The sequence below is a fragment of the Cydia pomonella genome, chromosome 5 (genome assembly GCF_033807575.1).
Source record: "Cydia pomonella isolate Wapato2018A chromosome 5, ilCydPomo1, whole genome shotgun sequence".
Classification (NCBI taxonomy): Eukaryota; Metazoa; Arthropoda; class Insecta; order Lepidoptera; family Tortricidae; genus Cydia; species Cydia pomonella.
Window position 1 is genome coordinate 11,114,293 of NC_084707.1, and position 17,830 is coordinate 11,132,122.

Genomic DNA, 17,830 nt, shown 5'->3' on the forward strand with positions numbered 1-17,830 from the left:
CACTCATCGATTAACAAACAAAACGTCCATGCTTGTACACTTTATTAACTATAGTTACGTTATCACCATAATAATAAGAATAGCAAATACTCTATTAGGTCCTCCAGTAGTAAATGCTTATCGCGCCCGGCTCGGCAGCAAGAGCGTGAGCGCAGTCATGGCGTCGGGGAAGAGAGAATGGTAGTTGACGAGCGGCACGTAGGCGGCCGTGATGACGCGGCCCGCGAACCAGCGCCCGTGCAGCGTGTTGACCGAGGCCACGGCCGTGGCGATGGTGGGGCACTTGCAGTACACGTTGCCCTGCGGCGACGCCTTGTCCACGTACACGTGCAGCACGCCACCATGCTTGTTGCACTCGCTGATTACGTCGTCCCTGATTTCGATGTCCCAGTTAGGGTTGCTTTCGCTGTAATAAAAAAAAAGTTTTAAAATTTCATGCTCGTCGCCGTCTTGATATGTCTTACACGAACTCTTAATTACAATGTCACATATACATACAGCATGTAATAAATCAATTTGCTGATATCACACATACACATACATAGATAGGATGCTTATTTGCATGTAAATCAAATATAATAAAATTGTGTAGGGCACATGACATATAAGCAAATATCCGGGCCTGTTGGCAGGCCTAATTAAAATAATGTATATTTAATTATTTTTTGTAGGTAGGACCCTGCCCATTCATTAAACCCTTTTCCAAGGATAGTACGATAATATCGACCATATATGCGTCAATAGAAGTTCAACATTAGCATTGCGTTTTTAGGTTCAAATTAGATTGGTGTTTCGGGAAATGTTACTTGTCTTCAAATGAATCATAAAAGCTGGATTAATTGTAATATACTTGGATCTTTTTGGGGAAACATTGTAGATTGGTGCTGCCTGGAAGTGTTAAAAGGGCTTTATGGAGTAATATGTTTTAACATGTTGGTGACTCGATGCCAATTCGTTCACAAACTTGAGATTATGGGAATCAGGGGAAAACCACTCGACCTATTGAATAGCTATCTCCATAGTCGAGCCCAGAAAGTTAGAATTGGTCCATATCTTAGCGATGAGAAGTCTATTTCTTTTGGAGTTCCTCAAGGAAGTGTCCTTGGTCCCACCTTATTTTTGGCTTACATCAATGACCTGACAAACCTTGGAATTGACGGAGGTAGCATTATTTCATATGCAGATGATACTGTTGTTGTTTTCAGTGACATTTCTTGGGACAAAGTGTATGCAAAGGCAGAAAAAGGACTACATAAGATATCTGCCTGGCTAAGATCCAACCTACTTACACTAAATGAGTCCAAAACTAAATACATATGCTTCACTAAGTACAACAACTCGCAACCACCTAACACCCTATTATTAAAAATTCATGGATGTAATCTAACAAACACTCAACTTTGTCAGTGTAATAACATTGACAAGGTTGAATCCATTATATACCTTGGCGTTATTCTTGATCAGCTTCTCTCCGGGTATGGGCATGTCGAATATGTTAACGGCAGAATAAGAAAGCTAACCTGGTTATTTAAAAAACTAAAACAAATCGCATCTTTGGATTTATTAAAACACATATATACTGCTTTGGCCGAATCCATTGGGACATATTGCATTACCATCTGGGGAGGATCAAGTAAAACTAAGTTTATTGATGTCGAACGAGGCCAAAGGTGTCTGCTAAAAGTCATGAACTCGAAACCTTACAGATTCCCTACAACTGAGCTGTATCAAATATCAAATCTTCTCTCCATGCGCAAATTGTATATATTAAATGCTATATTAAGATTACACAAATCTCTCAAATACAAAGAACTTAGTACCACACGTCGGAGAAAACCTAAAGCTGCCCCCATTCCTAAACTAAACTCTGTGTTCGCAAAGCGGCAGTATGTTTCTCAAGCAGCCCACTTGTATAATTTAGTTGATGCCACACTATCTATCTATCCACTTCAGACATATAAATGTAAAAAAGTAGTTCGGGATTGGTTAAATAATTTAAACTATGAGCAAACAGAGTTATTATTACATTCTAATGCTAGGTAATATACATAAATTCAAATCATCATATAATCTAATCACAAATGTATTTATCATAAACATTCTTTCTCTCACACACACACACTCACTAATACAGACGAACTAACACGAAACACTCACACCCACATACACTCACACACAATATTAACATAGTTTAACATTGTTAACATATTTTCTTAATGTTAAAAACTTTATGCTATATTCTAAATAAATAAATAAAATAAATAAATAAATATTATAGGACATTATAACACAAATTGACTAAGTCCCACAGTAAGCTCAATAAGGCTTGTGTTGAGGGTACTTTAGACAACGATATATATAATATATAAATATTTATAAATACTTAAATACATAGAAAACACCCATGACTCAGGAACAAATATCCATGCTCATCACACGAATAAATGCCCTTACCAGGATTTGAACCCGGGACCATCAGCTTCGTAGGCAGGGTCACTACCCACTAGGCCAAACAGGTCGTCAAGGTATTCTAAAATAATTATTTCCCCTTTACTCTGAGATTATTACATTGCTTTAAACTGTTAACTTAACTATTACTTTAGCCAAATTATAATTTAATTCATTACTTTCTGTACCTACATAATTAACGTGCATTGTATTGGTTTAATATAACCTTAACTTGCTGCTGGAAGAGCGGGGTCTCCTGTCACAAGTATTGATATACTTACTAGGAGGTCCCAACCCTTTCTCAATTTGTAACACAATGATTGTGACCAATAAACGATTTTTCATTTTTCATTTCATTTTCAATTGTATTGAATCCCAATACGTTTATATAAATATAAAGCGTCATTTTTCCTGTTCTCTTTTCGCGCACCAGTTTTAAAACAAGTAATATAATTAGTTAAGCATTTACCTGGAAGGGTCAAACATGTTGTTGAGCATGAAACACTGGGTGGCTATGGGTGGCGCCACCTGGGGTTGTGGGGCCACTAGCGCGGAGCCACTGCCCATGAGCACTGACGCTGCGGCTGGTGGGATCTGAAAATATAACCAGTTTTTTTGTTAAGGTGCAGTAGTTTTAGCTAGCACAGTTTTTTTTAAATCATAGCACTTTTTAAAGATTACCAAAAATATGAATAGCAATATTGAGTTCTTTCTCTAGTAACTTCATCTATTTGAACCTTATAAAATCGTAACTATTTTTGCACAAAAGCTAAAAATATGAAAATTGCTTCTAAAAATGCGTAATTTTACTTTTGATCGAATTCACTGATAACTTTTTTTGTTAAAGCTTATTAAAAATAACAATTCGAAAATATGATATCAGCGATCCCGGGCACGCATAGCCGTCTCGCTTACGCTCAGTAAGAGAAGAACCTCAACCTGCGGGACCTTCAAGGGGTTAGCTATATAATAAAGTAAGCAGATGCCATTGACACTTTCTTTTTCCATGATCACGATTTTTAGATTCACAGAGACATCATTATATACAAATACGTTTATTTCATTGCTTTTTACAGGAGTATATTATATATGCTATTAAGTATTGTTTTAGTCAATAAACATTGCATCAAATCTTTCATTTTGTACCTTTCTGTGTACAGATATTAACCGTATAATTGCAACTGTTTGAGGTAGACATTGTACTATGAGTAAGACAAGATAAAATTTAATTTAAAAGTTTAAAAACATGGGCGTCTAATTTTCATACTGGCATATTGGTTTGAGTTTTGATACAGATTTGGTGGGGCATTACCATATTTGGTTTTTATTTTGCCATAAAAAATACTATTTAATTCCAAAAAAAAGATCTCTTATTTTATCAAGCATTACCTAAATTACGATTCTAATAATGCCCTACATAACTCTAGGGATGAACATACCTGCAATCCAGTTCCTTCTGCCAATTTAAACATGAGTTGCAAACGACCTGTGGCACCCAAATCAACTCCAGCTCTGTCCAGCTCATCCGCATCAAATCGCGTACTCGAGCCTCCGTCAGTGCGTTCGGTCACGTTCCCTACTTTCATAGGCCTTCCCGCTAACTCAAACCCATTTAACTGCTCCATAGCCTTTTTCGCATCTGCAGCATGATGGAACTGGAAAAAGATTTAAAAAAACTTATAACTAGCAATAAATAGTAGAGACAGATCCTTCACAAGTCATAATAATATGGAGTTACATTTAAATATCTAGAAGTACCAGCTTAACCTCTTGAACGCCAGACGGCGAAGGAATATGCCGCGCCCCGGACGCCAGGCACACGCGATTATTTAAGCGAAACTGAACTTTATGAAGTTCCTCGAAATTTCCTATTCAATTGGCGAAGCTGTCGGCTGTAGCCGACGTTGGCGTCCTTGCCAAGACTTTCCGATGACGGCCAGAGCCGACTGTGGCGGTCAATAGGTTAATGATTTAATTATCTGTAATTAACAAGGGTTACTTGTTTCGTCATGAACGTCTGACTATTCGCAGCGTAATATAATGAGCAGTGATCGGAATTGGTGCGTAAGCTTAGTATGGATATAGTTTTTAAAGCCGGGATTTGATATGAAAATTTAGTAAAAAATGTTTTAAAGAACCGCGGACCTCTAAGACAAGTTTTATCATGCCAGAATATCTGCTATACACAGAGAAGTAGCAAATAAAAAAAATCAGACTTATTAGGCAGATATGTGGTCCATTTCTTGGTGAAGTCCTTGAATGCACCTGTTTCCTAAAAAACTTATTTTGTAGCAAAGTGCTAGCAGTAAAGAATGACGAGACTATTGCTAAGTTTGTTACCGACTGCTTAAAAAATATGTGGGGTGAATCCTTTGAAAACCAACTCGATAATGTGCTTCTATTATGTACTGATAGCGTTGCTTATATGTTGAAGTTGGGGCGAATTTTAAAAAGTGTTTTACCGAAAATGAAACATATTACATGCTTAGCTCATGCTCTGCATCGGATGGCAGACCAAATAAGATGTCAATATCCGGATGTAGACACCCTGATCGCTAACTTGATAAAAATGTTTTTAAAGTCTCCTACTAGAGTGCAACTGTTAAAGGAAATTTATCCAAATTTGCCATTACCTCCTAAGCCAGTAATTACTAGGTGGGGTACCTGGCTCGCTGCAGTGTCTTGCTACTTAAAGTACTTTAATGAAATTAATAAGGTCTTGTCACGATTAAAAACTTCAGAAGCAGTTTCAATAAAAAAACCATAAAGGAGATTTATATTTTATTCATGAAAATTTTAATATAATCGAGGTGGTTTTAACTCGTTTACAGGAACGTAATATGTCAATGGTCGATTCCTTAATAGATTTTGATCAAGTTAGGATGGTCATAAAATGGTCTACTAGTTTTCGCGTAGAAAGCAAACTTAAAGCGGCCATGTCTCGAAATCCAGATTTAGATACTATAAGAGAATTCGCAGAAATTGTTTCAAAAGAAACCGCATCTGATGACGTTGAAAGGTCATTTTATACATATAAATGCATATTAGACGTCAAAAGCAATAGATTGACAGTAGAAAATATACTACTACTACTCAAATATTGAAAAAAAAAACTTATTACTATAATTTCAAAGAAAGTAAGGAATAAAAATGTTAAATAAATAACTAATAATTTAATATTGTTCATTTATATAGTGATGTTGATGTTTCGTGTTATATTTTATGATAGTATCATACTTAATTGTAACTGTTAAACGAAAGTTATTTTAAATTAATGATGTATTTATAATGACTTTTTTTTAGTTTTGCGTTTTGAAGTTAATTTTCCGTGAGAAGTACGAGTTGGAGAATCTCAAGTCTTATCCATGTTCTGAACAATATTTAAGGTCATTCGCCCGAAATGGCACCATCTATTCCGATCACTGATAATGAGAAAGCTATTTCAAAATATTGGCGGTTTTTTTTCTATTGCTGTCATTAATATTGCTTACCGTCAAAAAGCCGTATCCTTTGCTTTTGCCAGATTCAGGGTCAGTCATGAGTTGGATATGATCTATTTTCCCAAAAGGTTCAAATATTCCTTTCAACATGTCCTCTGTGATGTTAAAGTGCAATGACCCAACATAAAGCCTAGTTGGTCCATTGCTTGTCTTTGGTGCTAAGTTAGGCAGAGTGTTGCCTACTCTATTTTTTTCGGCTTGAGTATGTTGAACTATAATGGGAACGCCAAGCAGCTTTTGTCCTGTCAACCCAAGAGCCTGTAAGTAACAAATAAATTAGAATATTATTTAATATTTTGTTTACATCAATGTGATGTGATTTCATTTCATTTCTTTGCCGAGAAGATACTGATCTTATATCTGAATAGTCTCCTACTACTCTCTATCTAGTAGTAGGATACTATTATCCCAAAATAAATTAGTTTAGTAAAACTAAAAAAGAAAATGGCAAAAATTATGTTTTAAACATTGTTTCAGTACATTTAAATACTTACCAATGGTACAGATTCAGCATCTCTAAATTCAATATAAGCAATCCCTTTAAATCTTCTAGTTTTGTTACATGTTATGAGTCTCACATCTCTTACTTTACCAACAGAGGAGAAGAATTCTTCTAAGTCTTTAGCTCTGATTCTTTGAGATAGTTGCATACAAAATACAGTGCGTAAATCTCTCTCTTCCGGTGGCAATTCGTCAAGTTTTGGTTCTGTACCTCTAGATTTAGATCTGTATTCTCGTACATCTTTTTCTTTCTCTATTGATTTCTCTTTTTTAATGTGTGATTTCTCACGGCTGCGTCCTCGATCTCGGTCTCGGCTGCGCTCTCTGTCTTTGCTGCTGCGGCGCTTTTCTCGATCGCGTTCGCGTTCACGGTCGCGATCCCTGTCTCGTTCTCGCTCCTTGTCTTTGTGACTGCGGTCTTTATCGCGATCTCTATCGCGCTCTCTGTCACGATCTTTACGCCCACTGCGGTCCCTTTCACGATCCTTATCTCTCTTGTCTTCCCTGTCCCTTGAACGTCGAGAATCCTTGTCGCGGGATCTTCTTCTATCTCTTGATCTGCTGCGTCTGTAAATGCCATGGTTTGCATTAAATAATGTATTTGCCAAGGATAAATTACAATGAAGATATTCATTTATTAACCTTACTGGAAACTTCCAGCTTGCAAATGAAGTCCAGGGAATATACGGCAGCAGTCAATTTTGCGTAAAACGATTGAAAGTTTTTTTTAGACTTCTTCGCGGACGAAGTCACGCGCGTGTACTGGTTACGAGATAGGCTTACATTTTTCACTAATACAAACTGTATCATAATCGAAAATTTAATACATTGGGAAGATAGTCCAAACTTCAGACTACTATTCCCCTTTCCTCCTTTAGATAACTTAAAATAATAAACATGCATCCTTATTATTTTTCTTCTGGACTCTAAATATAACAATGTAGGAATTTACGACAAGTCTTACCTTCGACTGCTTTCCCGGTCCTTATCTTTGTGCTTATCAGAGTACTTGTCCCGATGCTTTGATGAGGAATTGTTATCCTGTCACACAAAGCACAAGGTAGAAGCAGCGCCACAGCAACACACGCCGAGTGAATAAATAAAATTGCATTAGTTAAATTGTAAAAACTTTGTTTTACCATTTCACCAGTGAAAACATGGCTGTCTTCACTAGCAAAATAGCTTAAGAGTTACTGGCATAAGTCTGCCTAAGTCGCTGGTGATAGAAGAGTTGCTTATATAACAATCTGCTGCTGTCCGAGTCATGGTTGTTGCGATGCCCTCATCTAAACTTACCGTTTGATAAACCACTGACAAAGGATGCGCACAGCGCTAACATCACACAGGGATACTTCTGCAAAAGATTTATGTCCCATCAGCTTTCGTTTTGTTTATTACATCCATTTGGTAAAGATAATTTTCAGTACTGATTCATTTTATTTCCAACTGATTCTATTTTTAAGGAATTGTACAATTTTAATCAAATAAAAAATAGTTAAGTGTATTGGATACCTCTCTGTCTGTTCAGGTCGGTGAAGTATGCTGGACTATTACCACAAAGTTCTATAAATACAAGAAATGATTCTCAAATGTAGTTTTGTCATAAGATTTAACTATTAACTGTTCAAAGACGTTGGAAGTAAGCATTAAAATTCAAGGAAAATGGTAATGATAGGTATAAAAACTTTCATAAGGAAACAACATCTTTGAACAGCAGACCTAAGGGGATACTTGAAATGAATATAATAATAAGTTATAATATTGATGGGTTCAGCGGCAGCATTCATTAAACATACATATCAAAGATATGGAGGTCTTCCATTAAATCAAGTAGCATAACGTAGCACCAGTGACCTACAGGGAACTTGTAATCGAGACTTCTATTAGTTGTTCAAGAAAACAAGAACAGGAATATGATCTCCCAATCAAGAAATCGGCTATTATCTTCTTGGATAAAAAATAGAAGTGTTGGTTACTGGTTTCCTGTTGGTCACTAGTACCAACTATGTTATATTTATTTTGAACAGTATGAAGTCTTCTTGTAAAGAGCTAATAAGTGACAGTTTAAGTTCATATAATAATAAATAATACAATAAGAGCTGTATACTAGATTGTATACATAAGTATTAAGCACAATATTTTACACTAATACTAGAGGACACACATAATTTTCAGTACTTTAAGTAATGTTTAATTATTGAAATATTCCATAAGTAATTTATCTGAAACCCCAAAGGGTACTAATATCATGTTTAATAATTCTGATATTAGATCTGTCTATGTGCTTCACTCCCAACCAAAAATACAACAAGTGAATTTAGCTATTGACAGGTTGGAGTAGACAATGCTGTGTATCAATAATATGCTGCTCTCCTAGGTTACAAATTTATGTATGATTTTAATTTACTCCATGGGCTTAATGCCATTTGTCTTTATTCGGATTTATTATGTACAATAAAATACTTAAACGTAACTTTACAAGTTTTTTTTTATAACCAGTGTATTGAGAACTTGAGGATATTAAGTACACATGTTTATATCTAAACGTGTCCTTTAGCATTAGTGTTTAAACCCAAGCACCCTTGTCATTGTTAATTATCACCGAAAAGTAATACAACATCACTAGTGATAAATTCGGATCTACTAATACGTCTAAAATAATATACCAAGGCGCAAATGAAACTTACCGATTTATTATAAGGAGCTTCTAGCATAGCCTCCACGTCAAGATCTTCAGCCATTCTACAAATTGAAAAGATGGTATGCCATATCAAAATAGAATAATAGGATGTTGGTTTCCGGACCAGGCAGAAAAAGGACTATTCACTGATAATTATATCAATAAAAAACAAGAACGTGTTATATGTAGTCTTTTAGTATGTAACGATCAATCAGTATGACAAAATGGCGGAATGAATAAAACTTTTCGATGGGTGTTAGAAATTTTCAAGCAAAATCACAATGCTCAGGAAAAAAAACATACCTGAAGGATTTGAACTAATACGTGATCTCCAATAACACCAAATTTCTATTACGAATAGCAAGAATACACATCGAATTCAGGGTTTAATTAATAATTTGTAGTAGGCATACGCAAAGCTATAGCGTCGCGACTTGCGAAGCGATGCGAGTGAACGGTGTGAATGACAGATGAATGAATGAAATGAATGAATGAATTTGAGTCAAAAAATTAAATTCATGAACACCATAGATAGACCCTGGATCTAGTATATTTTCTAAAGATGGTCCGATATCGGGAAGTGTGGATGTAATTGGCATTTAAGCTCTTGGTCAAGGGCGAATTACGTCCACATGCGAACGGGCCCGATGTCGCTCGACGTCCCGCGCGAGCAAGAGTATTTTTTAGTTTCACCAAATACTAAATACTTTGTCTCCAATTGCCAAAAATGATCAATCTTTGATTTTTTTGCATACGAACCATTTTTTTTACATTTAAAATATTGTTAACGACGTGCTGATATTCCCTGAAACGAAAACTATTATGAGGTCCGACATCGGGACTGACTTCGGGCCCGATATCGGAAAGTGTGGATGTAACTGATGGTGACTGACCTAATATGCCTTATTTCGAAAAAATGTATACCACATTTGTCGTTCCTTATATAATTCTCTCTCAGATAGCATTTTTCAAAAAATGATTTTCTGAAAAAAGTGCGAATGTCCTCTTTTCGAGCCTTCCAGCCCACCGTGTGACGCTTCGGCGCCATCTTGCCACGAACCAAACTGCGAAATCGCCGTGAAGTTGTGCGAGTGTGGAGTCTACGTCAACGTCGCGGTATGTTATGTTCGCTCCGCGATTCACGCGCATAGTCTGGAGGGGGCTAAACATTCATCATTTTTGGAAATTAGAGATAATAGTATTTTTTACATGTCAAATATAATCAATGGATCTTTATTGACAATAACAATATACATAATGGATATATACAGATGATTACTATAACTAGCTTATATCTAAAATAGGCCCTTGAGGCATTGTACCAAGGATGCTGGCGGCATTTCCTCGTTGTATCGCAATACTGATACGTTGTGCGAGGAAGCCGCCAGCTCTTCGGTCACCAGTTACGTCAATCAGACGTTGTCAAATATTGTACAAGATGTGCTGATATTTGGAGAAACGAAAAAATACTCTTGCTTGGGCCCGACGTCGGGCCCGACATCGGGAGATAGCCAGTGTGAATGTAGTATATATCTAGTCTATCAAGTCTATGGTCTACTACGTTACATGTCTGTGGTCTTTGTATAAAAATCAAAAATATTACGATCTCTTTATTTATTCTCTTTCCTCGTGCATTTTAGCCAATTTGCTCATTTGTTTTGTCATCGTAGGGTTACCAATTGAATTTGTTGTTCTGATATTATTTAGTAAATATGACTACAGCAGCCAGACCCACGTTTGATCCTGCCAGAGGGGGTACAGGCCGTGGTGAAAAAGATCTTAGTGCTATATCACGACAATATTCCAGCAGAGATTTGCCAGGCCACACAAAACTTAAATACAGGTAACTATTGCTATGCTATGCCTATGCGACAAGTATTTCTAGAGCCAGCCATGTCGGTAGTCAATCAAAACATCATTCGTTTCTTTGGAGAATAATCTTAAGTTGCTTGATTACTTGGCCTAATTATATTGTACTATAAAACCATATTTACAAAATTGGAAATAATTGGATATTATATAAATACGACATGAACAAATGCCTACAGTTTTATTACCTACTAAGAGCTAGTTGAAAATAAATTACTGGCTTATTTCAGAGAGCAAGGTCAAGGCACAACGGATGAGCTGCGTTCCCGCGATTTCCGCAAGGAGTTGGATGACCGAGAGAAAGATGGCAAAGCCCCTAGTGCTCGCAGAATAAATGAACCACCAGTTAAGCGCCCCAAAGTAGACCAAGTTCCCGCAGCCAGCTTGGATGCTGATGATCCTTTAGAGGGTGATTCATCAGACTCTGATGATTCCGATGATGATACTGCAGCACTATTGGCAGAGTTGAACAAAATAAAAAAGGAGAGAGCAATAGAACAGGCTAAAAAGGTAAGTTATCATTGTCCAAAACTTGTATTTACGTTTGGTAGCAAATGTACACACTCGTACTAAACACTAATCAATATGTAAACAGGCCCTAAGGCAAGTGCATACGCTTTATTGCTTATTTCCGAAATGGAGTTAATTAGTATACCAGTGTCTTTGAGAAAGTTGCTTAATTTAAGCTCAGGAATGCACCCTTGAAATTAACGAAAAAAAAAACAGTGTATATTTAACTGAATTTATTTTAAATATGATATTAAAACCTGTTATATGGCACACTTAGCTTTATAGGTCAAGAATTACCACCAAGGGTGTTGCTAGCTCATGGGATAGGGCAGACAAAATGGCCGAGAAGGGGAGGGGTATACATGTAGTTTGAAATTTTGTTCCCTGTGGTGGGGGGGAGCTTCCCCCCTGGCCCTATGGCGACGCCCATGATCACCACCCTCTAACAACAACTTTTAAGAATTGTATGAAACATGCTTCATTGTGATTTAGATGGAATTAAACTGAGGATCAATATTATACAAATAAATTGTTTCTTTTTATTCTTTCTTTTTGCCTTTGTCTTCTTTCATATTGTTCATAGTGAAAGTTTTTATTTTAGGAAGCTGAGCGGAAACAAGAGGAAGAAAGAATCAGAATGGAGAATATTTTATCTGGAAATCCATTATTAAACTACTCTGCAGCAGGCCAAAAGAATGACTTGAAGGTAAAGTTCATATTAAAATCACAATTATAGTTAATAGAGTCAAACCAAGCTAACAATAGCAATATTCATAGCACAGACTGTGCAAGTGTTATTTTAAATGTCAAACTTCCATGAAATTGTAACATCTGTGCTATCTAAATTGCTGCAGAGTTAGCTTGGTCTGACTTTATCTGTCTCCAGATTAAATCATTTTGATATTTCTAGCATTTAATCTATTATGAAATGTTTGGTTCTGCTTATATCATAATAATACATCAGACACATCACTCTCATCCATTATAAAACTAGTAATAAACTAAGCCTAGTAAAATTATTGCACTTTGTGTCTTAGCCCTTCGCTATGCTAGCCTATGCTCAAGATTCTATAAAAATCATGAGTGTAGCGAGTTCGCTTGCACAGGACTCTGAAGTTAGCACTCACTGCTAATAGCAAAATTAGCAAATAAGTTTCTATCAACTTTGCTGTCTTATTCTTATTGCATAAGTAACTTTCATCGGCCGCGTGACGAACGCGCGTCATAGAAGTCATAATAACTTATATAATAAATATTAAATTCTAGTACAGTCAAGTGCAAAAATATGTATCGAAATAATCGTCTCATAAATATGGTACTACACTCTTATTACACTGGAATAAGATGCTATGGGACATATTTTTGAGTAAGATTTGTACAACCATATTTTTACACTTGACTGTACATTGTGCAACGAGGGGGGTAAGTGATTAGAAAGCTGTCGGGAATTAAAGGCTCGAGTTTGAAATATTCTTACCCCCAGAGTGACACACAATGTTTTTCATCACACTTGCGAAGAAATAACTAAATTTTAAGCGAAATAATTCTTAAATACGGTGATATTTGAAACATTCATCCTCCATTTTGTAATTTCTTGACAAGTTAGGCATCGAAGGCACCCAACCGGTATTGAAACAAAATTTGTATGGCAACTTTGAATATCGTTCAACGTCTAGACGGCTTTCATGCATAGACGCCGTGTGAGCGATTTTGAAGGGTGCCATACAAATTTGGTATTCAATAAAATCCCGTATACGGTAAAAATTTACGCTGTGTGAACCTAGCCTATCAGTGTTCAAAAAGTAAAACTCATTTATATTATACCTACTTGAAAAAAAAAAAAACATGTCAAAAAACACATCGAAATCGGTCCATCCGTTTGAGAGCTACATTGGCATCAAACGTAAATAAATAAATATAAATAAATTTTCTTTATTTCGGACAAACAATGTAGCCATACACCGTGTCCAATAAGTTCGAATTCAAACTTTTAGCACTTGCTGTATAGACATACGGATCGCTGGCTATAAAATTCTTATTTTAATTTAAAAAGTATATTGACATAAACATAGTACTATAATTTCATAAGTCACGTATTTTTAGTTTGGCTTCAATACACGATGAAGTACGTTCGTGAAGAAATTATTAGAAAATTCCTTAAAGGCGACAGGCCATGTGCTGTATTCAAGGCGTTACAACCCCATGGAATTAAACGGAATCTGGTTTATACTACTATAAAAAGGTATAAAGAGATCTCTTCTACAGAGGACAGGAAAAGATCCGGTCGGCCCCGCTCAGCTAGAACTGAAAAAGTGGTAAAGGCTATAAGAGAGCGAATTCGGCGGAAAAAACACCGTTCTATTAGAAAATTAGCTGCTGATCTGAAAATTTCCAGGGGATCTGTACATAATATATTGAAAAAAGATCTTGGATGTCATGCTTATAAAAAACGAAAAGTACATGGCATTTCAGATGCAACCAAGAAAAAGAGAGTAGAAAGATGTAGCACCATACTTTCTTGGCACGCAGGTGACGAATTTGTTTTCTCGGACGAGAAACTCTTTGTGTTAGAGCAGCCTCATAACGCCCAGAACGACCGGTTGTGGGCAGCACGGATAGAAGACATTCCAGAGTATGAAAAGAATGTGCCTAGGTTCCAGAGCTCACCATCAGTGATGGTTTGGGGTGCTCTTTGTAAGAGGGGCAAACTGCCTCTAGTTTTTATTGATAAAGGCGTTAAAATCAATGCGGCATACTATAAATCGGAGGTTTTGGAGAAAAATGTTGCCCCAAATTTAAAAAATATGTTTGGAGACGATTATTATGTTTTCCAACAAGACGGAGCTCCGTCGCATACGGCAAACGCTGTTCAAGCTTGGTGCAAGGCTAATTTGACCGATTTTTTGCCGAAAAATGAATGGCCACCAAGTTCTCCAGATTTAAACGTACTAGATTATTTCGTATGGTCATACATGCTCTCGAAGCTAAATAATTATAAAGTCGCAAACCTGAGCCATTTTAAAAAGGTTATCGTGCAAATTTGGGACGATATGCCGATGGATGCGGTGCGTGCCGCTTGTGACTCTTTTGAGAAACGTTTGAAACTTGTAAAAAAAGTTAAAGGTGGAGTAATTCCAAAACATTTGTTGTAAATATTGTATATAAATGTGGCTTTCATTTAATATAATTTTCATAACATAAACTACGCGTACATTTATTTCATTAAGGATCATAACTGTATTCGAACTTATTGGACACGGTGTAGTGGTAGTACAACAGGAAAATATCTTAACCTAGTGTTATATTTATTAATAGAATTTATAGTTAGGTAATATTTGAAAAAATCCATGTCGACTGGCAAATCAGATTACTTTTTGGCAATCGGGGTTTTTTACCTACTTTGACCACGCTAAATCCGAATTTGCCGGTTGCCCGATCGAATCTTGACCGAAAGTGAGATATTCAAAATGGCGGCCATTATTACCCTACAATCCCTACGTAATGAGTCCCTTGTATGGAGACTCACATTCTTTAAATATATATTTTATACTAATTGTTGCAAGAAATAACAGTAAGTAGTAAATAACGCGTATTTTCTGAAAGTTTGGAGTACCTACCATGGTTCAAAATATAAAAGATTTAAAGATTTGACGACCGGTTTGGCCTAGTGGGTAGTGACCCTGCCTACGAAGCTGATGGTCCCGGGTTCAAATCCTGGTAAGGGCATTTATTCGTGTGATGAGCATGGATATTTGTTCCTGAGTCATGGGTGTTTTCTATGTATTTAAGTATTTATATATTATATATATCGTTGTCTAAGTACCCTCAACACAAGCCTTATTGAGCTTACTGTGGGACTTAGTCAATTTGTGTAATAATGTCGTATAATATTTAGGGGGGGCACACATTTTTTCACTTTGGAAGTGTCTCTCGCGCAAACTATTCAGTTTAGAAACAAATTATCTTAGAAACCTAAATATCATTTTTGAAGACCTATCCATAGATACCCCACACGTATGGGTTTGATGATTTTTTTTTTTTAATTTTATGACGTATTAAAAAAACTACTAACTAGATCTCGTTGAAACCAATTTTCGGTGGAAGTTTGCATGGCTATGTATATCATATATTTTCTTTAGATTTTTCATTCTGTTATATTAGAAGTTACGGGGGGGGGGGGGACACATTTTACCACTTTGGAAGTGTCTTTCGCGCAAACTATTCAGTTTAGCAAAAAATGATATTAGAAACCTCAATATCATTTTTAAAGACCTATCCATAGATACCCCACACGTATGGGTTTGATGAAAAAAGATTTTTTGAGTTTCAGTTCTAAGTATGGGGAACCCCCAAAATTTATTGTTTTTTTTTTCTATTTTTGTGTAAAAATCTTAATGCGGTTCATAGAATACATCTACTTACCAAGTTTGAACAGTATAGGTCTTATAGTTTCGGAAAAAAGTAGCTGTGACAGACAGACGGACATGACGAATCTATAAGGGTTCCGTTTTTTGCCATTTGGCTACGGAACCCTAAAAAGGGTTGTATAATTCTAATTGGCACCCGAGGGCGGGCTTTTCCAACACTCAAAAAACCAGTGTACGTGTGCTCTCCGATAACGCGCCTTTGTTACGCATATCGAGCACACATTTTAGACTGGTTCGTTAGCGTTCGACTCGCCGGCAATCAGTAATCGTATAGGGACTTCACAAGATATCGCAAGTTATTTTTATTTATTTAATCTTTATTGCACAAAAGAAAACCTTATAGTACAAAAGGCGGACTTAATGCCATGAGGCATTCTCTACCAGTCAACCTTTAGGCAAAGCAGAGAGATTCCCATTTGTTCATTTATAATCTCATTTCAATTACCATAGGAGTTGTAATGAAATAACCGGTTAAAGTGACCGGGCCCTTTTTTTGCAGGTAGTGGCACGCGCCGTTTTAGTTAACAATGGGCAAAAGATAAGTGCCTTAAGATCGGACAATCGACCCCACACCCCTCTTTTTGCGTCGGGTTTTAAAAATGGCTACAAGTTATCATGACTATAATGACTGATATAAGAGTGTCCGAAGATTCGGTTTTGTTCTGGTTTCGCCAAACCAAACCTTAGATCGAAACATGATTTTTCTACCGTAACACGAAACTACCGAAAATAGTTTCCGCGCCCGAAAAACGGCAGCTTTTTGGCCGAAACTGAAACCTCGGCCGGATCAAGATTTTTATGCTGAAACCTGCCGAATCCAAAGCTTCGGTTGGACATATAACTTATAACAATACAATAGTGGTTATAAACAATTGAGTTATTTGAGAGTGATGTATCTGAGTCTTGTTATTGAATTTGTTATAAAAGGGAGTATTACTACAATGTCCTGCCGCCAGAGTGCAGCATTAGCATGTATCGTAAACCATAGAGTAACTTATACATACTGTGCCTTAAATAGTTTTTGGGAAGTTTTCATTATGACATTGATGCATCAAGGCGATTTATTTACAGAGAGCCTATCGCAAAACGCGAAAATCGAATTTTCGTTATCTGCTTCTCTATCGCTCGAACATGCAAGAGTGACAGAGAGGCAGATAACGAATTTTAGATTTTTGTGTTTCGCGATAGGCCCTCAGTATGTGCCAGAAGCGCTCTCTACGCTGAGTTTTGCGTAATATTCCCTATTGATAAATCTTTAGATAATTTAACATTTCTAATAATATCTGTTCATTTCAGGTAAAGAGACGATGGGATGATGATGTTGTGTTTAAAAACTGTGCGCGCTCGGAACCTGAAAAGAAACCCAATACTTTTATTAACGACTCCTTGAGATCAGAGTTCCACAAAAAGTTTATGGAGAAGTATGTTAAGTAAAATAACTCTGTAGTTGTAACTTTAATTAATTACCCTTAATTATATAATAAGCAATAAAGAATGATTGAAGTACCTAAAATCAGGTTTGACTAATGACTTTATTCTGGCAAGTCCCCACACTTCAAAAATGTCTACAACAGTAATGCAGCCTCGAAAAGATTTACAAAACTTATTTATTGCTAGTTGGTCAACCAGCGCACCCGAGCCGCGTTCCAATTATGTACTCGTAGATAGGTTACAAATCTCTGGATCTAATTATAACAGGGATTTTTCCTGTAGTAAGATGTACGAGATACCTGCGTGTACCGCCGTATTCGGCATCGGTTCTGGGGTGCGATTCCACACAGTTAATTGAAAAATCGTCTTTTTTTTTTTAATTCTTGCCGACATACTGCTAAATTCGTGTCACTTTTGTGCCTTACTTACTGTATTTTGATGTCTTACTATATTTCGCAGCTAAT

General features: G+C 36.5%; 2 protein-coding genes across 2 annotated transcripts; one reads left to right on the forward strand and one right to left on the reverse strand.

Annotated features, from left to right (window-relative positions):
* Window positions 1–25: 25 nt before the first annotated feature.
* LOC133518271 (RNA-binding protein 39) lies at window positions 26–9,595 on the reverse strand. The gene is made up of 8 exons (XM_061851919.1): window positions 9,433–9,595; window positions 9,137–9,191; window positions 7,414–7,490; window positions 6,443–7,016; window positions 5,940–6,206; window positions 3,888–4,103; window positions 2,918–3,042; window positions 26–406 (listed from the first exon to the last, which is right to left on the reverse strand). Exons 2-8 carry the CDS (start codon window positions 9,188–9,190, stop codon window positions 118–120), a joined length of 1,602 nt encoding a protein of 533 aa, XP_061707903.1. The 5' UTR covers window position 9,191; window positions 9,433–9,595; the 3' UTR covers window positions 26–117.
* A 1,099-nt stretch (window positions 9,596–10,694) lies between these two features.
* On the forward strand, window positions 10,695–17,451 carry LOC133518295 (protein CWC15 homolog). Its single transcript, XM_061851965.1, has 4 exons — window positions 10,695–10,972; window positions 11,229–11,508; window positions 12,110–12,214; window positions 17,232–17,451. Exons 1-4 carry the CDS (start codon window positions 10,842–10,844, stop codon window positions 17,367–17,369), a joined length of 654 nt encoding a protein of 217 aa, XP_061707949.1. The 5' UTR covers window positions 10,695–10,841; the 3' UTR covers window positions 17,370–17,451.
* The last annotated feature ends 379 nt before the right edge of the window (window positions 17,452–17,830 follow it).